The 18852-nt window shown below is 37.1% G+C and overlaps 1 protein-coding gene and 1 long non-coding RNA gene across 3 annotated transcripts; both read left to right on the plus strand.

Annotated features, from left to right (window-relative positions):
• Positions 1-14335: 14335 nt before the first annotated feature.
• Positions 14336-16047, plus strand: LOC145821217 (uncharacterized). 2 transcript variants are annotated; one of them, XR_014363251.1, is made up of 4 exons: positions 14336-14479; positions 14556-15243; positions 15376-15550; positions 15648-16047. XR_014363251.1 is itself a non-coding variant. In XM_082917745.1 (3 exons), the coding sequence occupies exons 1-2, from the start codon at positions 14408-14410 to the stop codon at positions 15204-15206; spliced, it is 723 nt and encodes a 240-aa protein (XP_082773871.1). In that variant the 5' UTR covers positions 14336-14407; the 3' UTR covers positions 15207-15243; positions 15376-16047. The 2 variants fall into 2 exon arrangements, 1 of the variants encoding a protein (XP_082773871.1); XM_082917745.1 differs by having other exon boundaries at positions 15376-16047.
• Positions 16048-16240: 193 nt separating this feature from the next.
• LOC145821218 (uncharacterized) lies at positions 16241-16821 on the plus strand. The gene is made up of 3 exons (XR_014363252.1): positions 16241-16472; positions 16568-16654; positions 16750-16821. It is a non-coding gene; the product is annotated as an uncharacterized LOC145821218 (long non-coding RNA).
• The last annotated feature ends 2031 nt before the right edge of the window (positions 16822-18852 follow it).

Below are 18852 nucleotides of genomic sequence, written 5' to 3' on the forward strand. Positions count from 1 at the left end.
TCGGTCAAGGTCGCCGGGAAGAAGCAGAGCAGTACTGAGGGCTACGCCGATGTTGATATCATCAGCGCTATCATTAGCCATAACTGGTTTTTTTTCCAGAGTAATTTTGGGGGCCCAGGGGGCATCATGTTTTTTGGATCCCGAGGTGGTTGCAGAGGATGACCTCGGCTTTTTTGATCTTGGGGACTCGGATGGTTGGGCCTTAGAACGCCTCTTCCCAGCAGCAGACTGAGACTTGTCGCTCTCATGCAATTTAGAAATCAGCAAGGTGTCCTCAGTGTCAGCCTGAGTCACCTTGGCCTTTGGTTGAGCCTTTTTAATTCTTTTATATTTTGGTGGAGGCTGTGTTTGCGTAGGCTGAGCGTCAGCATCAGAAGAAATGTTGGCCAGGAGATCTTTGGCAATAGCTTTCTGGCGGCCCATTTCAACAGCAAAAACGGTTCGTCGCCGGCGTTGTCGTTGGGATATCGGAATCAGATATGGAGCCGAGGTTGACGGCTGCTCAGCAGGATCAGAGGTTGATCCTTGGTCTGTCTGAGATGTGGACGCAACTTGTGGAGTTGTGGCAGAAGGTGGAGAAAGGCTTTTCTTCTTCTTTTTTGGGACGTCGGGAAGAACCGACTTATACGTTGGAATGAAGTTGAGAAGTAGAGGGGCCTTCCGCTTGAGAACTGGTAGATACAAAAGTCTCCTCAAGTCTTTGCTAGGAAAGAAAGATTGACCGAAACCCTTTAGAGGCTGAGGAAGAGCTGCAAGAAAAAATAGACATTAGAAACAAATAAAGAGTATCAAAGACTTTGAAACAAACAAGTATGGACGCAGGGCTCTTACCATTGCCCTCTACAAAAACTGATCGAGGAAGAGGATAGAGATGGAGGTCCTCGTCTGGGGCAAATTCCCAGTTCCCCGAGGTAATGAAGTAATTGTTTCGAGCTCCCTTGTTGGAGTCTGGGAGGTCAGCTACGATTTTGTATTCAGTGGACCTCGGCTTAAGGTAGTAAATATAGCTCGTATCTTTTTTGAGGCCACACATGGTGTAGCAGTACTGGATATCGGCTAAGGTGATCCTAGTGTTTTCTTGTTTGGCTAAGGCTATGATACCATTAATAACTCGGTATGAGTTGATGGCAAGTTACATAGGGTTCAGCTTATAGTAATGAAATATTTCATGAAAAAGTATGTTTAGTGGAAACCTAAGTCCACACTCGATAAAGGCCACTACAGGAAAGGACATAGAATCAGTGGTGGGCATGATGGAGTCGTCATCCGCAGCCAACCTCAGATGGACATTGGCAGGGATGGAAAACTCTTGCCTAAAGTAGTCTAATTTTGTCGGGGTGTCTACCCTATGCTTCCATATACCCATGATATCGGCTTAACTGAAGGGGTTGGAGACCTCGGCAAAAAACTTAAAGAATGTACTGGGTAAAGATTTGTGAAAATAGTTTCAGTTTTTCCTAAAAATCAAAGGTTCTACAAGCAAATCCCAAACCTAGATCTATGGAAACAAAGATTGGATACACGGATCTGGAAAATAGAAAAATAGGGATGCGCTTCAGAATCAAGAACAAAGATGGATTGTCAAGAACATTGAAAGAAAAAAAAGGTATTAGGCCAAAAACAGTGGCAGAAATCAACTGGTGTGTGAACAGTGTACATTCAAGAAGATGATTTGGGTAAAAGCAGAATCATGAAACAAACATGTCCAAATATACAAGACGCAAGGTGAAATACCAGAAATATGAACAAGACTGCAAAGACAACAGGAAAAAACAGTGAAGTTCAGTAAGGCAACAAGAAATAAGAACTAGGAGGAAACAGTGGCTTACCAGAAAGAAGGAAGCCAGAATGGGATTTACCAAAGTCTGACGACGGTTGCAGAGGCGGAAGGTCGGTGAAAATCACGCCGGAGGTGGTAAACGAAGCAAGTTGCAGAGCTCAGAAAGCTTGAGTAATGGCGGATCTAAGGAAAAGAGCTAGAGAGAGAAAAAGCTAGAGGATTGAACAACAAAGTGAAACGACGAAAAGAGGGAAAAAAAAAAGTTTTTGTTAAAACTTGAAACGGCGGCAGACAAAATTAATGCGCCTAAAACAACGTGAGTGTCAGACGGCGCACGCATGCGCGAGACGATTTTGAAGCGCGTCACAAGCACAATCCAGTAAGAGGAAAGTATGTGGCTAGAAATGGTTGAGTTGTTGTGCACGACAGCTCATATGTGTGAGAAGAGCTCTTGGAATTCTTGATCTTTAAGTAGACATGTCGGCCTAAAGTGATGATTTCGGCTTAAACCGATGTACAGGCAGGAAGTACCGATATAGTTTCCATCACCTCAGAATGCCGAGGTAATAGAACCTAGGGGGCAGTTGTGGAGATATATTTTCTAAATCCTAACACGAGGCCAATGTGATGCCGACGTGTCAGCCGAGGTGCCACGTGTCCAGGACATGACGCCGAGGTGATCTCGGCAAAGCCGAGGTTATCTCCGAAGATATCGGAATCCGAGATAAGCGGATAAGGGACAAGAGTCCTAGAATAAGGAAGGACTATGGCATGGATAAGGATAAAGCTCTTAGGGAGTTTATCTTTATCTCTTAGAGAGTCCATGATAAGTACTGAGCAAGAGTCCATTGAAGCTAGGCTTCTAGTGGGATAAGGATTGAGTTACTTATAAAAGAGAGGCACCCCCATGGGTCTAAGGTATGCAATTTAAGTTCTGAACAGTGAATTTAGCACTATTGATTATTTTTGAGAGATATACTGACTTGATCGTCGGAGTGCCCCCGGGTGGACGAACCACCGCCGAAATCTTCTCTTTCTGTTGCAGGTCAGCCTGGTGTCATCTATTCTGCCAGTTCTCTCCAGCTGAATACTGAGTTAGACAGTGTGATCGAAAAATCACTCACACAATTATATATATCAAAACACTTAGCAAAATAATTGAAGTTAATTTTACCTTATTTATGGCATGATCCAAAGAGAAATGGTAATTGCGACATAAAAGAGAGGAAAAATGAGCCATGTCAGAATTGGTGGAAGTTTTAAAAACTGTAATTTTTTTTTTCAAAATTCAAATCTCTGTAATTATACAATTTAATGGGCCCTCAAACATAATTAATCATTTTTAATCCACATTAACAACTTAATGTTAATTTAAAATATTAACACAAAAAATTCAAATACTTGGCTTGGATACAAAAGAAGAAAATTAAAAAAAAACTTCTCAAAAAAGACTATCACTCTCTAATCTAATCCACAACTACCCTGTTAAAAATGCAATGCAAAAAATAAAATAATAATTTGCAAAACTCTCAACCATCATGGAAAACAAAATTATATTTTGTTTCAATTTTGGAATCAATTTTTTTTTTCTGGTTGAAAATTGAGAAACTAATTTGACAAAAATATATACTAATTTTTCGTTTGAGAAGTGGGTTGGCTTTTTGACTTTTTTGGTTATTTTAGCTTGGGCTAAAAAGTTTGGTTTGGAAAGGGCTTTTTGACTTTTTTGACTTTTTTTGTGAGAGAAGAGTGTAATGATTATGGGTTGGATGTGATATTTTGTTTGTTGTGGCTAAAATAACCTATTTTATCTTTTGTGACTAAAATAGCCAAAAAAGCTTCCAACCCAGCTTCCCAAACGGTAAACATGAAAAAGTAAAAGCATATGAAATGATGAGTGTTTTTGAGTTATTATTATTTTTTTCCAAAAATATTCAAAAAATAAATTCTAAAAACCAAGGAAATAGAATGCTTTGAAAATTTTATAAGCATTACGAAATTGAGAAAATTGGAAATATTATCAATATACATTATTTTGTGTTCATAGACATTGTCAAATATTTTCAAAGTTCACATATTTTTGGAGGGCTACAACTAGAAATAGACTTTTAGAGTTGTTTATAATTCTTAAAACAATCCTATCTAAAAGCATTAAAAAAAAAGAAAAAGAAAAAGAAGAAGAAGAAAAAGACGAGTTGTTTATAATTTATTTGTGAGGTATTCAATTAAATATGTAATTTATTGACGAAGATTTTTAAATTTAATCTGAAATTGAAAGCCTTAATGATTTAAGAAACCAAAATTGAGAATGAAAATAAGTTTGATTTAATATTTGGAGCCTTCTAGGAGTCTGATTAAAAATCTGATTCAAAATGATAAATTTAAATATAATTTATTGGGCCTTAATGAAAGTCAAATCTGTTTTATTTTGTTTTATTTTATCTTTTATATTGTTTTGATTTTTGTAATCAAACAGTCTCTCTCCTCTTTTTAATTATTCAAACACAGTGAAAATTGTTCAACAAAAATAATATTCGAAGAACAAAAGTGTTACTAACATAAAAATCAACAAGATTATAAATTCAGAATTTACTCAGAAATAAGAATTAATAGTTCAAATTAATTTTACTTATGTACCCTATATTTCATTAATTTAATCTGCACCACACATATCTATTCTGGGTAAATTATGAGTTACTAATTTTAAGACTCTAGCTTTTTTGCATAAAATTTAATGAATTGGGTTTTCTTATTTTTACATTTTAATATGATGAAATTTGAGGGGTCGTGGAAGTTATCACGAGTCTCGTTTTGATAATATCAATCGTTCATTTTGTATGGTTATCAATTTATATTATTTCTGGAAAAAATAGTTTAATCTAATAATATAACATTTTTATTTTATCACATTTGTTTTCAAAAAATGAATGACAAATATATTTTTTTATAATAAACCATCTAATTTTTTATATACAAATACGATAAAATAAAAAATTAATGGTTATGATTATCAAATCAAATTAGTTTTTTCTATAAATGAAATAAATTGAATTTTTTTAAAAATAGACAATTCAAATAATCAAAACGAGACTAAGGGATGGTTTGGGATGATCTAAATAAGTGCACTTTTTGACATTTTACGAAAAGATGTGTAGAAAAGTAGAGAGGTGATGTGATGGAAAAAAGATAAAAAGATAAAAAGTGTGTACTTATTAGTATACCCCAAACAAAGCCTAAAGGGTTGTTTGGGGTGTCCTAAATAAGTGCACTTTTTGATTTTTGAATTAAAAAGTTGAGAAAAAAAAAAAGGATGTTTGGGTTAACTTTTTGTCTTTTTATAAAAAAATGTGTAATGAAAAATTGTATAAATAAAATGTGTATTGAAAGAAAGGTGATTGATTGTACGACTGCCTGCGGCTGCCCCAACATGTCTACACAGAAAAATAATCTACTCCTCCCGGGCAAATAACTTTTGGACAGTGATGGTCGGTCCATGGGGGCCACCATGGGTCTCATTTTAATAATCTGAACTGTTCAATATGTACAAATTGTCGATTACTATATGCCTATAAAAAATTACGTTGATCGGATATTGATAGCTATATGATCGAATTAGTTTTTTCCAACAGTTAACCATCACATCATCTGTTTTGTTTATACAAAACTGATTTGATCATATAGTTAACGATATCCGATCAACATGATTTTTTACAAGCATATATTACTCGACGGGTTCTACACATTCAACGGTTCAAATTATTAAAACGGGACCCGTAATGGGCCCCCACGGGCCGAACAACAGTGTGTGAAAATTGCACCCAAACTGTGCAATTGTTCTTAACAAACGCTGCACAACGCTAGTTTTGTCATGATTGCTGAGTTGTATAGATGTGTGGAAAATTAATTTTTTAATATTTTTTTTGATAAATAGTAATAACTTTTTAGGTTACGTAGAGACTCAAAATCCACTAGTGGGTATGTCTTTACCCTTGGTGGTGCAGTTGTATCTTGGAAATCTTCCAAACAAACTTGCATTGCTAGGTCTACTATGGAATCAGAATTTTTATCTTTAGATAAAGTTAGGGAAGAAACAGAATAGCTTCGCCACTTCCTTGAAGATATTCCAATGTGGCCAAAACCGGTGCCTGCTATATGCATATATTGTGATAGTCAATCAGCAATACGTTAAGCACAAAGTCATATGTATAACGATAATTCGCGACATATTCGTCGTCAATATAACACCATGAGACAACTACTCTTTAATGGAATTATTTCCATTGAATGTATGAAGTCTAACAACAACATAGCGGATCCACTAACCAAAAGGTTAGCAAGAAAGTTAGTTGAGAATTCATCGAGAGGAATAGGACTTAAACCTATTAAATAAGAGTTACCACAACGGCAACCCAACCTAGTTGATTGAAGATCCCAAGATCTAAGTTCAAAGGGACAACCGAGTTGTGCATGACTCATAAGGATCACTGGGGAGTCAAACTTCTACCCATTTCTATGATGAAATAGTGATGTCTGCAGCGTTTTAGGTTAAGTAGTTCTTTTAATGCTTCTTATATCTAAGAATACCTAGTGAAGTATGGTAGAATACTCTTCATAAGAATCACCTATATGAGTGTGAACTGGGCTGGTTCTATGATATTTGTGAAGGGTTACAATTTTCTGAAGCACTCATGAAAGGCTAGGTTGTTCAGGGCCAAAATGAACACAATAGTGAGAACTAAACTGTGTTTGGTAATATATTGTGTGAGGTCTATTGTCTTGGATTACACAAATGACTGAACAGTTCAAGACATCATGTTCACTAGCTAGCTACTAAATCCGATAGTGTCTCACAAGGGAATGTTCAAAGTCAAAAGATACCTATCCTTTTCAGAATATCACCGATTTTTGTACTCTCTATAATTAGATCATGTTGTTGCATTTTCTATTCGTCAAATTCCATTTATGTGGGGAATTGTTGGATTATGATTTTTTATAGGCTTATTTTAGGCCAACTTTAAACTCAAATTTGAGTGGAGCCCACACGTCTTCTGGGATGGGCCCAAAGAAGTGATGTGTTCCTTACCACATGAGAAGTCACATGGTACAAACGGTTCATCAAAACCATTTATGAATGAATGAGAAGTTATTTTTTTTCGGGTTCATGGAATAGACAATTAAAGAGTAAAATGTGGATTTCCTTGAAATGTCTGTCTCACATTGAAACTTTAAGAGAGCTTGTATGTGTTTATAAGCTCTAGGTAGACAAACTTGGGTTGGGCCCAAAGGGCACCCAAGTTTGTAGAAGGGAGGAGTTATGGACAAAGTAGGCTTAGGCTTAAACCATTACACGTACACGTGCGCTGCCATCGCTTTCCATTCGACCGGCCGACCCACCCGTGTCGGGCGCGGGTGTGGATCGGGTTGGTTATAATATTAATTTTTTGGAAAAAATTTATTTGAATTTTTTCAAATTGTTGTGGGAAAATTATTTAAATTTCTAAACGAGATTAATTCAACTTTTTGCGCCAAATTTGAATTCAAATTTTCTGTCCAAACATCTTCCGGTCTGAAATTTTCTTCCGCATTTTCTAGCAGATCAAACAGATTTGAAAAAAATAAACCTGCACCTATTCAGTTTGAAGTCTTTATCTGTTCAGATTGAATTTCATATGTTCGGTCCTTGATCAGACTTGTTCAATTCAAACTTGAACCTGTTCGAATATGCCAAACCGTCACCAACTTTCCTACAAATAGGAGACTTTTCCAACAGATTTTCACATCTAGAAAAAATAAATTCTCTTACCATTTTTTATCTCTGTTTGCATTGTTCTTCATTCTAGTTTTTAGAGAAATTTCTGAGAGTATTGAATACAGGTTCTGGTTCGCTGTACAGATTGTTTGGAGTGCTACTACAATCTGTGTATATCTTTGTATCTTGGGAGATAGACGCCATTTATTCATAAGCACCGGAACGGGGCGAATCTATCTTAAGCACAAAGTGTCACACACTCGACTTGATTATTTTTATACTTTTTCGTTTCGGTAAATAAATTCTGTAAGTAATTTATTTTCATTTGTTTGATATATTTCACATTATTTATTTTACATATAAGATTGTTTCAACACTAACATCATAAAAAAATAAATATATATCAACCAATTAATCCTACAACATGTATAAATATTGTAAAACAAACAAATAATATGAAAAAAATACATATCAACCGATCTAATCATGAAATAGACGGCGAACACTCTAGAAATGAAAAAAAATGGAAAAACTAGTGACAGAAAGCTTCAAGCAAGCTCAAAAAATAAGTACTTGTTGCAAAAAAAAAAAAGACTCAATAAAGTTCACCACGAACAACTTGAAAACACGAAGGGAGAGAGATTGGATTAATAAAAATAGCATATTATGAATCTCTTGAGAATGGAGGGTTGGGATTGAAAGATTATTTAGCTTCTCACCTTATGAAATGTCCAATTTAATATCATCATACTTATAATCTCATCTCATAATCCCATTTCATAGGCTCTCTAAACTCAACCATGAAATCCTAGAGAGAGAGAAAAAAAAAAAGAAGCAAAGGTTTGCAAAATTAGGTCAAAGAAAGATTCAATCAAGAGATTAATTTTCGTCAAGACAATCTTTGTATATTCCTAGTCATCAAATATAAAAGCATGATTATATATATCCAAACACTTAGCAAAATAATTGAAGTTAATTTTACCTCATTAATGGCATGATTCAAAGAGAAATGGTAATCGCGACATAAAAGAGAGGAAAAATGAGCCATGTCAGAATTGGTGGAAGTTTTAAAAATTGTGATATTTTTTTTCAAACTTCAAATCTCTGTAATTATACAATTTAATGGGCCCTTAAACATAATTAATCATTCTTAATCCACATTAACAATATAATGTTAATTTAAAATATTAACACAAAAAATTCAAATACTTGGCTTGGATATAAAAGAAGAAAATTAAAAAAAACTTCTCAAAAAAGACTATCACTTTCTAATCTAATCCACAACTACCCTGTAAAAAATGCAATGCAAAAAAAACAAATAATAATTTGCAAAACTCTCAACCATCATGGAAAAGAAAATTATATTTTGTTTCAATTTTAGAATCAATTTAATTTTTTTTTTCTGGTTGAAAATCGAGAAACTAATTTGACAAAAATAAACACTAAAAAGAATATTTTAAACATCAAAAAGTAAAAGCATATGAAATGATGAGTGTTTTTGAGTTATTATTATTTTTTTCCAAAAATATTCAAAAAATAAATTCTAAAAACCAAGGAAATAGAATGCTTTCCAAATTTTATAAGCATTACGAAATTGAGAAAATTGGAAATATTATCAGTATACATTATTTTGTGTTCATAGACATTGTCAAATATTTTCAAAGTTCACATATTTTTGGAGGGTTACAACTAGAAATAGACTTTTAGAGTTGTTTATAATTGTTAGAACAATCCTATCTAAAAACATTAAAAAAAAAGAAAAAAATAAGGAAAAAGAAAAAAACGTGTTGTTTATGATTTATTTATGAGGTATTCAATTAAATATGTAATTTATTGACGAAGATTTTGAAATTTAATCTGAAATTGAAAGACTTAATGATTTAAGAAACCAAAATTCACTACAAGAAAAGGGAGTAAAAAACACGGAAGTTTTTGCGACGGCGCGATTACCGTCGCAAAAAATGATTTTTAGCGACGGCGTTTTATACCGTCGCAAATAAGATCTTTAGCGACGGTATTTTACCGTCGGCAATAAAACTACACGGATAGGGATAAAAATACGGAAGTATTAGCGACGGCGTTTGTTGCCGTTGCAAAAATTTTTTTTGTTGAGACGGCATGAGTTGGTTGTCGCAAATTAGTGGTTCATTTGCGACGGAAAAATGTCAGTCGCCAAAAAAGCTTATTAAAACGGCGTCGTTAGCTCTAATAAGTTATCACTTGCGACGGGGCAAAAATTCACCGTCGCAAAAAGTGAAAAACATTTGCCGCTCTTCCCTTTCATCTTGGCGGTCACATTTGGGTCGAAATCCCTAAATGTTCGAAATCCCCAAATGACGAACGGCGAACTTTTTCCCCCTCTGGACAAGCGACGAACGGCGACCAAGGTAGCGGTGGTGCGGTGGTGCGGCGACGACGACAGCGAGGGCCGGTAATCACGTGAAGCAGCTTTTCTGGACAAGCGACGACAGCGTATGCTCTCTCACTTTCTCTCTCTCTCTCTCTCTCTCTCTCTCTCTCCCTCTAATCACGTGAAGCAGCTTCTCACATAATATGGAGGCCTATGAAAGGAGTAAGAGTGATATCGAATTTCTGTTTTCCCTTGTGCATAATATATAGCTGTGCAGATTTCAGTAGAAAAGATAGATCATTATTTACTACTCTTTGCTTCTATTATAGACTGAAGCTCAACTTTCTAATACATAGATCATTATTTACTACTAGTGGTGATTTACCATCAATATAATTATTATTATTATTTTTTTGTCTTATTTTGTCCAATGGCCATTTAGGCAACAGTATTCCCTCTCATTCCTCGGGCAACGATGGTGATGAAAACGGGGTTGTGGTCTTAATTCTATGAGCTGGTTTGCCTGTCACTACATTATTTGGTGGCCACATTAATTGGCATGAAATATGTTTAATCAAAATTTAGAGAATAGGCATTACTTTTTTCTAATTGGTTTTGAATTACAATATATATATATATATATATATTTGTTCTTTTTTCTAATTGTTTTAGCTGGAGGGGAAGACAGGCCAGAGGTCCTCTATCCTTCAAATTTTTGTGTATCCTAGCTGGTCTTGTTTCTTGAGAAAGCAGTCCTGGCACCAGAATCACCTGTACCACTTTGCATTGCATGAGAAAATGCTTGTATATGTATAAAAATTATATTGAAATATGTAAAAATTATATGTATCAAAATTTTAATCTTTTTTGGATATTATTTTATTCTAACCAACTTTTATTAGGTGGTCGTTAGCAGGATTCTTAAAAAAACCTATGATAATACCAAGAAGCTTGACAATAATGCTATATTTACTATTTTTTTGTACTACATTTAATTTATCATTTTATAAATAAACTTTGTATATCAGCAAGACGAAACTGCAATATTAATTAGTAATGTCAAAGCCAAATCAATTTAGTTTAGCCGTGAGGAAGAGCATTCATCCACAATAAGAATAAGCAATCACATGCATAGGAGACAATGATTTGCAGTGGAAAAAACTCTCCAATAGAGAAGGTTTTCAACCCACTGTGACATAATTCACTAGCTTACGCAAATAACCCAAGTTAGAAGTTCTGAACTGGCACAAAATGTAGATCATCAAGTAGACAATCCCCCTTTCAAAGTCATGGAATGTAAGATCATACTGCTCATTCTTTGATTACAGTTACTCTGAATCTGCCAAGTAATCATTTATATGCTCCAAAATGATAGTTCTCTACTCAACAAAGCATATTTGACATGGACAAATTTTAGTATAACAATACTACGTAAGAGTATTTCTTTATGGACCATTGTTTTATATATGCCATTAAGTTTATGGCAATAGTCTTGACGTGCATGAAATTAACATATCATTGGATCTAAAGTCAAAAAATAGGTGCCAAGGTTGCATGTCACTTTTCCTTAATAAAGTCGGTTGCATCACTCTAAAAAATTCTCTTTTCAATGCTTGTTTATTACATCTCCATCTATAATTTTCCACTTTTATGTCTAGTTTTTCCAATTTCTCTTGGACTTGTAATTCACCTTGCATTGAACTAACTGGGATAAGTATTTCATTTTTTATGTTCTCCCATCAAATCGGTAAATAACTAACTGGGATAAGACCACCTACCTATTTGAGAGAAATTGGACGAATAGGTATCATGGTACATGAATACGTAGGTATTATATTTAGAGTTACTTTGATGAGATATTTTTGTGGATGTGTACAGATGATGGATAAGAGTTGGATTGATTTGCCAAATAGGATGTCGAGCGAATACATTAATGGGATTGATGAATTCCTTTTGTTTGCCTACACCAATAGGGTTGAAGGTTCGATGATCAGTTGTCCGTGTAGGAAGTGCGAGAATCGATACTATTTTGTACGAGAGGGTGTACGGGAGCATCTGATTTTGAATGGTTTTTTTTAAAAAATACAAACATTGGATTAATCATGGGGAATCTTACGTATCTCTGCATGGTAGTCGAGAGAATGAAACATTAGCTAATTTAGACATTGGGGATGATATGATTGGAATGATACAAGGGGCTATGGGAAATCCACATGCCGGTACAAGTGTTGAGGGTAATGAACCACAGGGGCCTGATCCCCATGCATTTGAACCCCAGCTCGGTCCAAATGCAGAGACTGCAAAGTATTTCAAACTTCTTCAAGATGCACAAAGTGAATTGTATCCGGGTTGTCAGAAGTTCACATCTTTGTCATTCATTGTTCGACTTTTACATTTGAAGGTGCTTAATCAGTGGACAGACAAGTCTGTTGACATGCTGCTTGAGTTATTGAATGAGGCGTTCCCGTTGGGTGTGAAACTCCCGGACTCATATTATAAAGCTCAAAAGGTCACAACAGATTTGGGCTTCACGTATGAGACGTGGGATGCATGTCCCAACAGTTGCATGTTGTTTCGAAACGAGGACGCCAATCTTGATAAATGTGTCATATGCAACAGTTGTAGATGGAAATCAAATGGTGATGGTGGTTCAAATGGTCCTAACAAAGGTGGCAAACGAATAGCTGCAAAACAGATGAGGTATTTTCCTTTAAAGCCAAGGTTGCAGAGGTTGTTTATGTCATCCAAGACAGCCAAGTTAATGAGATGGCATGCAGAGGAACGAACTGATGATGTTGTCTTCAGGCATCCTGCTGACTCCCTTGCATGGAAAGATTTTGACCGTCGGAATATTGACTTTAGTAATGATTGCCAAAGTGTAAGGCTTGGCTTAGCATCTGATGGTTTTAACCCATTCAGAACGATGAACATAGTTCATAGCACTTGGCCTGTTGTGCTCGTTCCATACAACTTGCCGCCATGGATGTGCATGAAGCAACCATTTCTAATTTTAGGTGTGCTTATTGACGGCCCAAAAGGACCTGGTGACAAGATTGATGTGTATATGCAACCGTTGATTGAGGAGTTGAAAGAACTATGGAATGAGGGTGTGCCAACATTTGATGCATCAACAAATCAAATGTTTCAAATGCATGCAGCTTTACTGTGGACAATTAGTGATTTTCTTGCATACGCAAACTTGTCAGGATGGAGCACTAAAGGCGAATATGCATGTCCTTGTTGCAATAAGGAAACTACATCGTGTTGGTTGAAGCATAGTAGGAAACAATCATACTTGGGTCATCGCAGATTTTTACTTACTGGCCATAAATTCCGGAAGGATAAAGTATCATTTTATGGTAGTCGGGAAGTCCGACTCAAACCCAAATTGTTGTCTGGAATTGAGATGTTGCTACAATTAGAATCTGAGGGTATCTTAACCCAATACAAGAGGGATGACCTTAAGAAGAGGCATAGGAGACAGGTAGAGAAGGAGAAAGCTGGACATCGCACCCACAGTTGGAAGAAAAAGAGTATCTTTTATGAATTGCCATATTGGGAGCACAATCTAATAAGACACAACCTCGATGTGATGCATATAGAGAAGAATGTTTGTGACAATGTGTTGTGGACAATATTAGGGGTTACAGGAAAATCGAAGGATGGTGTTAATGCTCGGCGTGATTTACAAGATATGAATATTAGAAAATCCCTACATTTGCAGTTAAGAGGGTCGAATAAAGCCTATTTACCAGCAGCACAATTCACGATGACCAAGGATGAGAAAGATTTGTTCTTGAAAGTGTTGAAGGAAGTAAGAGTTCCCGACGGGTATTCATCCAATATATCACGTCGTGTGCGCTCACATGATAGAAGTATTGGGGGTCTTAAGAGCCACGACAGTCATATTCTGATGCAACAACTTATTCCATTGGCTATTCGAAGATCGTTACCGAAGAATGTAATTGAACCCTTGATTGAATTGAGCAATTTCTTTAGACAATTGTGTTCAAAAGTGAATCGTGCGACGGATTTGCAATATATTCAAGATCGTATCGCTATAACACTTTGTCATCTAGAGAAAATATTTCCTCCGAGTTTTTTTGATATAATGGAGCACTTGCCTATACATCTAGCTGATGAAGCCTTTGAAGCAATACGTGCGTAATAGAGCACATCCTGAAGGATCAATTGCTAAAGGATATCTTATGGAAGAATGCATGAATTTTTGTGCACAATATCTCAATGATGTGGAAACCAAATCTAGTCGACCCGTGAGGAACTATAGTGGTGCTGATAATTTGGGTCATGCTATTGGTGAAAACACAAGCTTTTATCTTGATAATACTTCTTGGGTACAAGCTCATCGGTACATCTTATTCAATACAAGCGCCGTTCAACCATTCATAAAGTAGGTTAAGTCACTCACTCAATATTTTATTATGTTTTATTGAATTTTCTACAAATTTTTTTGTATTGCTAAAATTTCAATCTACACAGCGAACACCTTGAAGTACTTAAGCTCAAAATGCCTCGTGTTGACGATCATCAGCTTCGGCGTGAACATTTTGAAACTTTTCACATTTGGTTCAAGGAACATGTATGTATTTAACTCTATAGATTCTAGTTACTTAAGTCGAACTACATTTTAAATTTTACATTTTCGTGTTAAATAGGTCCAAACTTTGCGAAGGACTACTGATGTCATATTTTCTGAAGAGATTATTCTATTGGCAAATGGTCCTTATAACTTAGCAAGGAGGTTCAACGGGTATATACTGAATGGGTTTCGGTATCGAGTAAAGGCCATGGATGATCGTCGAGCCACACAAAATTGTGGTGTAGCTTTGAAGGCAGATACCATAAGTTATGCTAGTCGAAAAGACAAGAATCCTCGTGTGGGGTCTGTGTACTATTATGGACAATTGACAGATATTGTTGAGATTCGATATTCCAATGAGAAGAAACATGTGTTGTTTAAGTGTGATTGGATTGACAACATTCACGGAAAGAAAGAAGATGTCTTCAATTTCACGTTGGTGAACTTCAATCATTTGTTGTACCGAGATGATCGAATTACCAATGAACCTTTCATCTTGGCGTCCCAAGCAGAGCAAGTTTGGTATGTTGCAGACCCGTTACAACCAGACTGGCAAGTCGTGGTGAAGATGTCTCAAAGAGGTTTATTTGATATGAGTTCGACTGATCCACAAATCGAGCCATACATGAGCCAACAATTGGAAGAAAATATAATGCTTCGTGATGAAGAAGTAGGTTGGGTGAGGGAAGCCGCAGAAGGGGAAACAGTTGATGTTCAAATAGGCTGATAGTGGTGGAAACATTAGTAATTCAATTAAGGCCAAGGTTGTAGTTAATCATCAATTTCTTAATTTACTTTATCTTTGTAATTGTATTAGTTCAATTAATGTCATATTATAGTTGACGACAAACCATTGTCTATGTTTCTAATGTCAATTAATGTTATATTGCTTGCAGATTATTATGGGAAGGAAGAGGAAGCCTGATCATCCCCGGCGCATGATGTCTGATGTGCTACATAACAGGACATCAGTAGCACCACCATCAGAGGAGGCATCACATCGGCCACTATCGGAGGGGCCTTTAGTGGCACCACAGCAGCTATCATCATCAGCTTATGAGCCATCCGCAGGTATATAAATTTGCTTTGATTTGTATGAAAATTATTGAAGCATACATTTATTTATGCTCATTATATATAACTTGTTTATTCTCATTGTATTTTGCAGACCCTTCGACTTCTTCACAGCCCACCTCAAGTTTATTTGATATGATTTGTATTCACATTATTTAAATTTGCATTTGTTTATTACCATTGCATATTGTTTATTGTTATTGTATCTCACAGGTCATGTTAGTTCTTCATCAACCTCGACTAGGCGTGGTAGAGGATGTGCCAAGGGCATTAAAGAGTGGGGTACTGGTAAAAAGCTAGACATACAATTTGATGGAAATTACTGCCCAATAGGGGATAACGTGGCTAAGTTAACTACTCAACTTGGCATTATTGTGCGGAATGGTAACATTGTTCCTCTTACTTTTCTTGACTGGAACAATGTGCCTGATGATATTATTGATGCTATCTGGAAGGATGTGAAGGTAAAAGTATATTTTTGTCCACAAATTCGAATTCCAAAATTGTGTTATTATTATTTAAACTTTGAAATTGTGTTTTATAGGACAATTTGAATTATGTCCAGAGGAGTACAAGCCAATCTGCATGAAAAACTGCAATAGCATATGGAAGGATCACAAGAACAAGCTTGAGGCTAAGTATTTCAAGCATAGAAGTTCTGATCCTAATCTGAAGGATGATGTTCCTATGCACATTGTGCCAAGCCAGTGGGAAGAACTTGTGGAGTATTGGCGTACTTTCGATGCTGAGGTATACAAATAAGTTATATTTATGATATGTAAACATACAAATCATATTTACATACTCACATTTGTCGAACCTGTTATAGAAAATTGCAAGTAGGAACGCTAAAAATCAACGAGCTCACGGCATAGCTCATACCACAGGGCGTACTACTTTCTCTCAGATACGGCATGAGGTTTACATTTTATTGTTTTATTTTTGTATATAAATAAACATTGTATATTTACAAACTATTTAGATTCTAATTTTCATATTTCTAAAAAAATGCAGATGACCAGTAAGGGGGAGTCTACTGATAAGATGAATGTTTGGCTTATGACACGTAGAGTAGATGACCCAGAGGTTATTCAGACCTTGGTAGTTTCCAAACACCTTTGATTGTATTTAAAGTTTATTTTTCGTGCGTCAACCATCTTAATTTGGCATATACTTGTATGTCTTATTCAATACAGGATGAGTTTAATCGTCAACTCTCTATGCTACATGAGGATGGTCGGACTTTGGAGGCTAGGAATGCCATTTTCATGAGTTGATAGGTCATGACGGACATGGATATTGTCGCACATACGGGAGAATTGTGCCTCGGAGAGCAGTGTATAAAGATGGTGCTGGGCCATCACAGTCAACACCCCAGCCATCGACTATTGATCAGATCACGCAGAAGGTTCGTGCAGAGCTAAGGGATGAGTTGAGGGAGGAGCTGCGAGCAGAGTTCTCTACACATTTACAGCAGATGAGAGCAGAGATGATGGCCTTAGTGTCACAGGGGGGCGAGTGTGGATCCCAACAGACAGGTAAGATATAAATTAAATTGTTTGATAGTTCAATTTTCACACAAGATTATATATAAAATTCGAATATGATTAACACATTATGTATTGACTATCATAGGTTCCTGATGCATCGTGTGGCCACCGAGCATTTAGGGAATCTGCAGAAGACGAGAATCCATATACCCCACCACCAGAAGATCAGGTATAAAATGTATCTTTGCATTCTAAGCTAAAATGTATCTTTGCATAATTTAGACATTCCAAGTTAAAGAGAGACTTGTGGGAGAAGCCGGGGCTCGAATCGGGTTCCCGGTTTGGAAGTTAGAGCCGGATTTCACTTTGGGCAAACTAGTTCCTTAAGAAACTTGAATTCGAGGAGTTAACGTTCCAAAATCACCAAACGGCGTCGGTTTAGCACGAAAATTGGCACACACGACCGCCTAGGCACGAGAGACTTGTGGGAGAAGACGGGGCTCGAATCGGGTTCCCGGTTTGGGAGTTAGAGCCGTATTTCACTTTAGACAAACTAGTTCCTTAAGAACTTGAATTTGAGGAGTTAACGCCCCAAAATCACCAAACGGCGTCGGTTTAGCACGAAACTTGGCACACACGACCGCCTTGGCACGAGAGACTTGTGGGAGAATATGGGGTTCGAATCGGGTTCCCGGTTTGAGAGTTGGAGCCGGATTTCACTTTGGGCAAACTAGTTCCTTAAGAAACTTGAATTCGAGGAGTTAACGCTCCGAAATCACCAAACGGCGTCGGTTTAGCACGAAATTTGGCACACACGACCGCCTAGGCACGAGAGACTTGTGGGAGAAGAAGGGGCTCGAATCGGGTTCCCGGTTTGGGAGTTAGAGCCGGATTTCACTTTGGGCAAACTAGTTCCTTAAGAAACTTGAATTCAAGGAGTTAACGCCCCAAAATCACCAAACGGCGTCGGTTTAGCACGAAACTTGGCACACACGACCCCCTAGGCACGAGAGACTTGGGAGAGAAGACGGGGCTCGAATCGGGTTCCCGGTTTGGGAGTTAGAGCCGGATTTCACTTTGGGCAAACTAGTTCCTTAAGAAACTTGAATTCGAGGAGTTAACGTTCCAAAATCACCCAATGGCGTTGGTTTAGCACGAAACTTGGCACACACGACCGCCTAGGCACGGGAGACTTATGGGAGAAGACGGTGCTCGAATCGCGTTCCCGTTTTGGGAGTTGGAGCCGGATTTCACTTTGGGCAAACTAGTTCCTTAAGAAACATGAATTCGAGGAGTTAACGCCCCAAAATCACCAAACGGCATCGGTTTAGCACGAAACTTGGCACACACGACCACCTAGGCACGAGAGACTTGTGGGAGAAGACGGGGCTCGAATCGGGTTCCCGGTTTGGGAGTTGGAGCCGGATTTCACTTTGGGCAAACTAGTTCCTTAAGAAACTTGAATTCGAGGAGTTAACGTTCCAAAATCACCAAATGGCGTCGGTTTAGCACGAAACTTGGCACACACGACCGCCTAGGCACGGGAGACTTGTGGGAGAAGACGGGGCTCGAATCGAGTTCCCGTTTTGGGAGTTGGAGCCGGATTTCACTTTGGGCAACTAGTTCCTTAAGAAACATGAATTCGAGGAGTTAACGCCCCAAAATCACCAAACGGCGTCGGTTTAGCACGAAACTAGGCACACACGACCGCCTAGGCACGAGAGACTTGTGGGAGAAGACGGGGCTCGAATCGGGTTCCCGGTTTGGGAGTTGGAGCCGGATTTCACTTTGGGCAAACTAGTTCCTTAA

Source organism: Camellia sinensis, chromosome 3 (genome assembly GCF_055761805.1).
Source record: "Camellia sinensis isolate YWXY chromosome 3, ASM5576180v1, whole genome shotgun sequence".
Classification (NCBI taxonomy): domain Eukaryota; kingdom Viridiplantae; phylum Streptophyta; class Magnoliopsida; order Ericales; family Theaceae; genus Camellia; species Camellia sinensis.

Excerpts from the sequence above, each read along its gene's own strand:
- LOC145821217 (XM_082917745.1), top strand. The coding sequence starts at position 14,408 with ATGCCTCGTGTTGACGATCATCAGCTTCGGCGTGAACATTTTGAAACT. Across the intron at positions 14,480-14,555 it reads ACATTTGGTTCAAGGAACAT|GTCCAAACTTTGCGAAGGAC; the intron begins GTATGTATTTAA and ends CGTGTTAAATAG.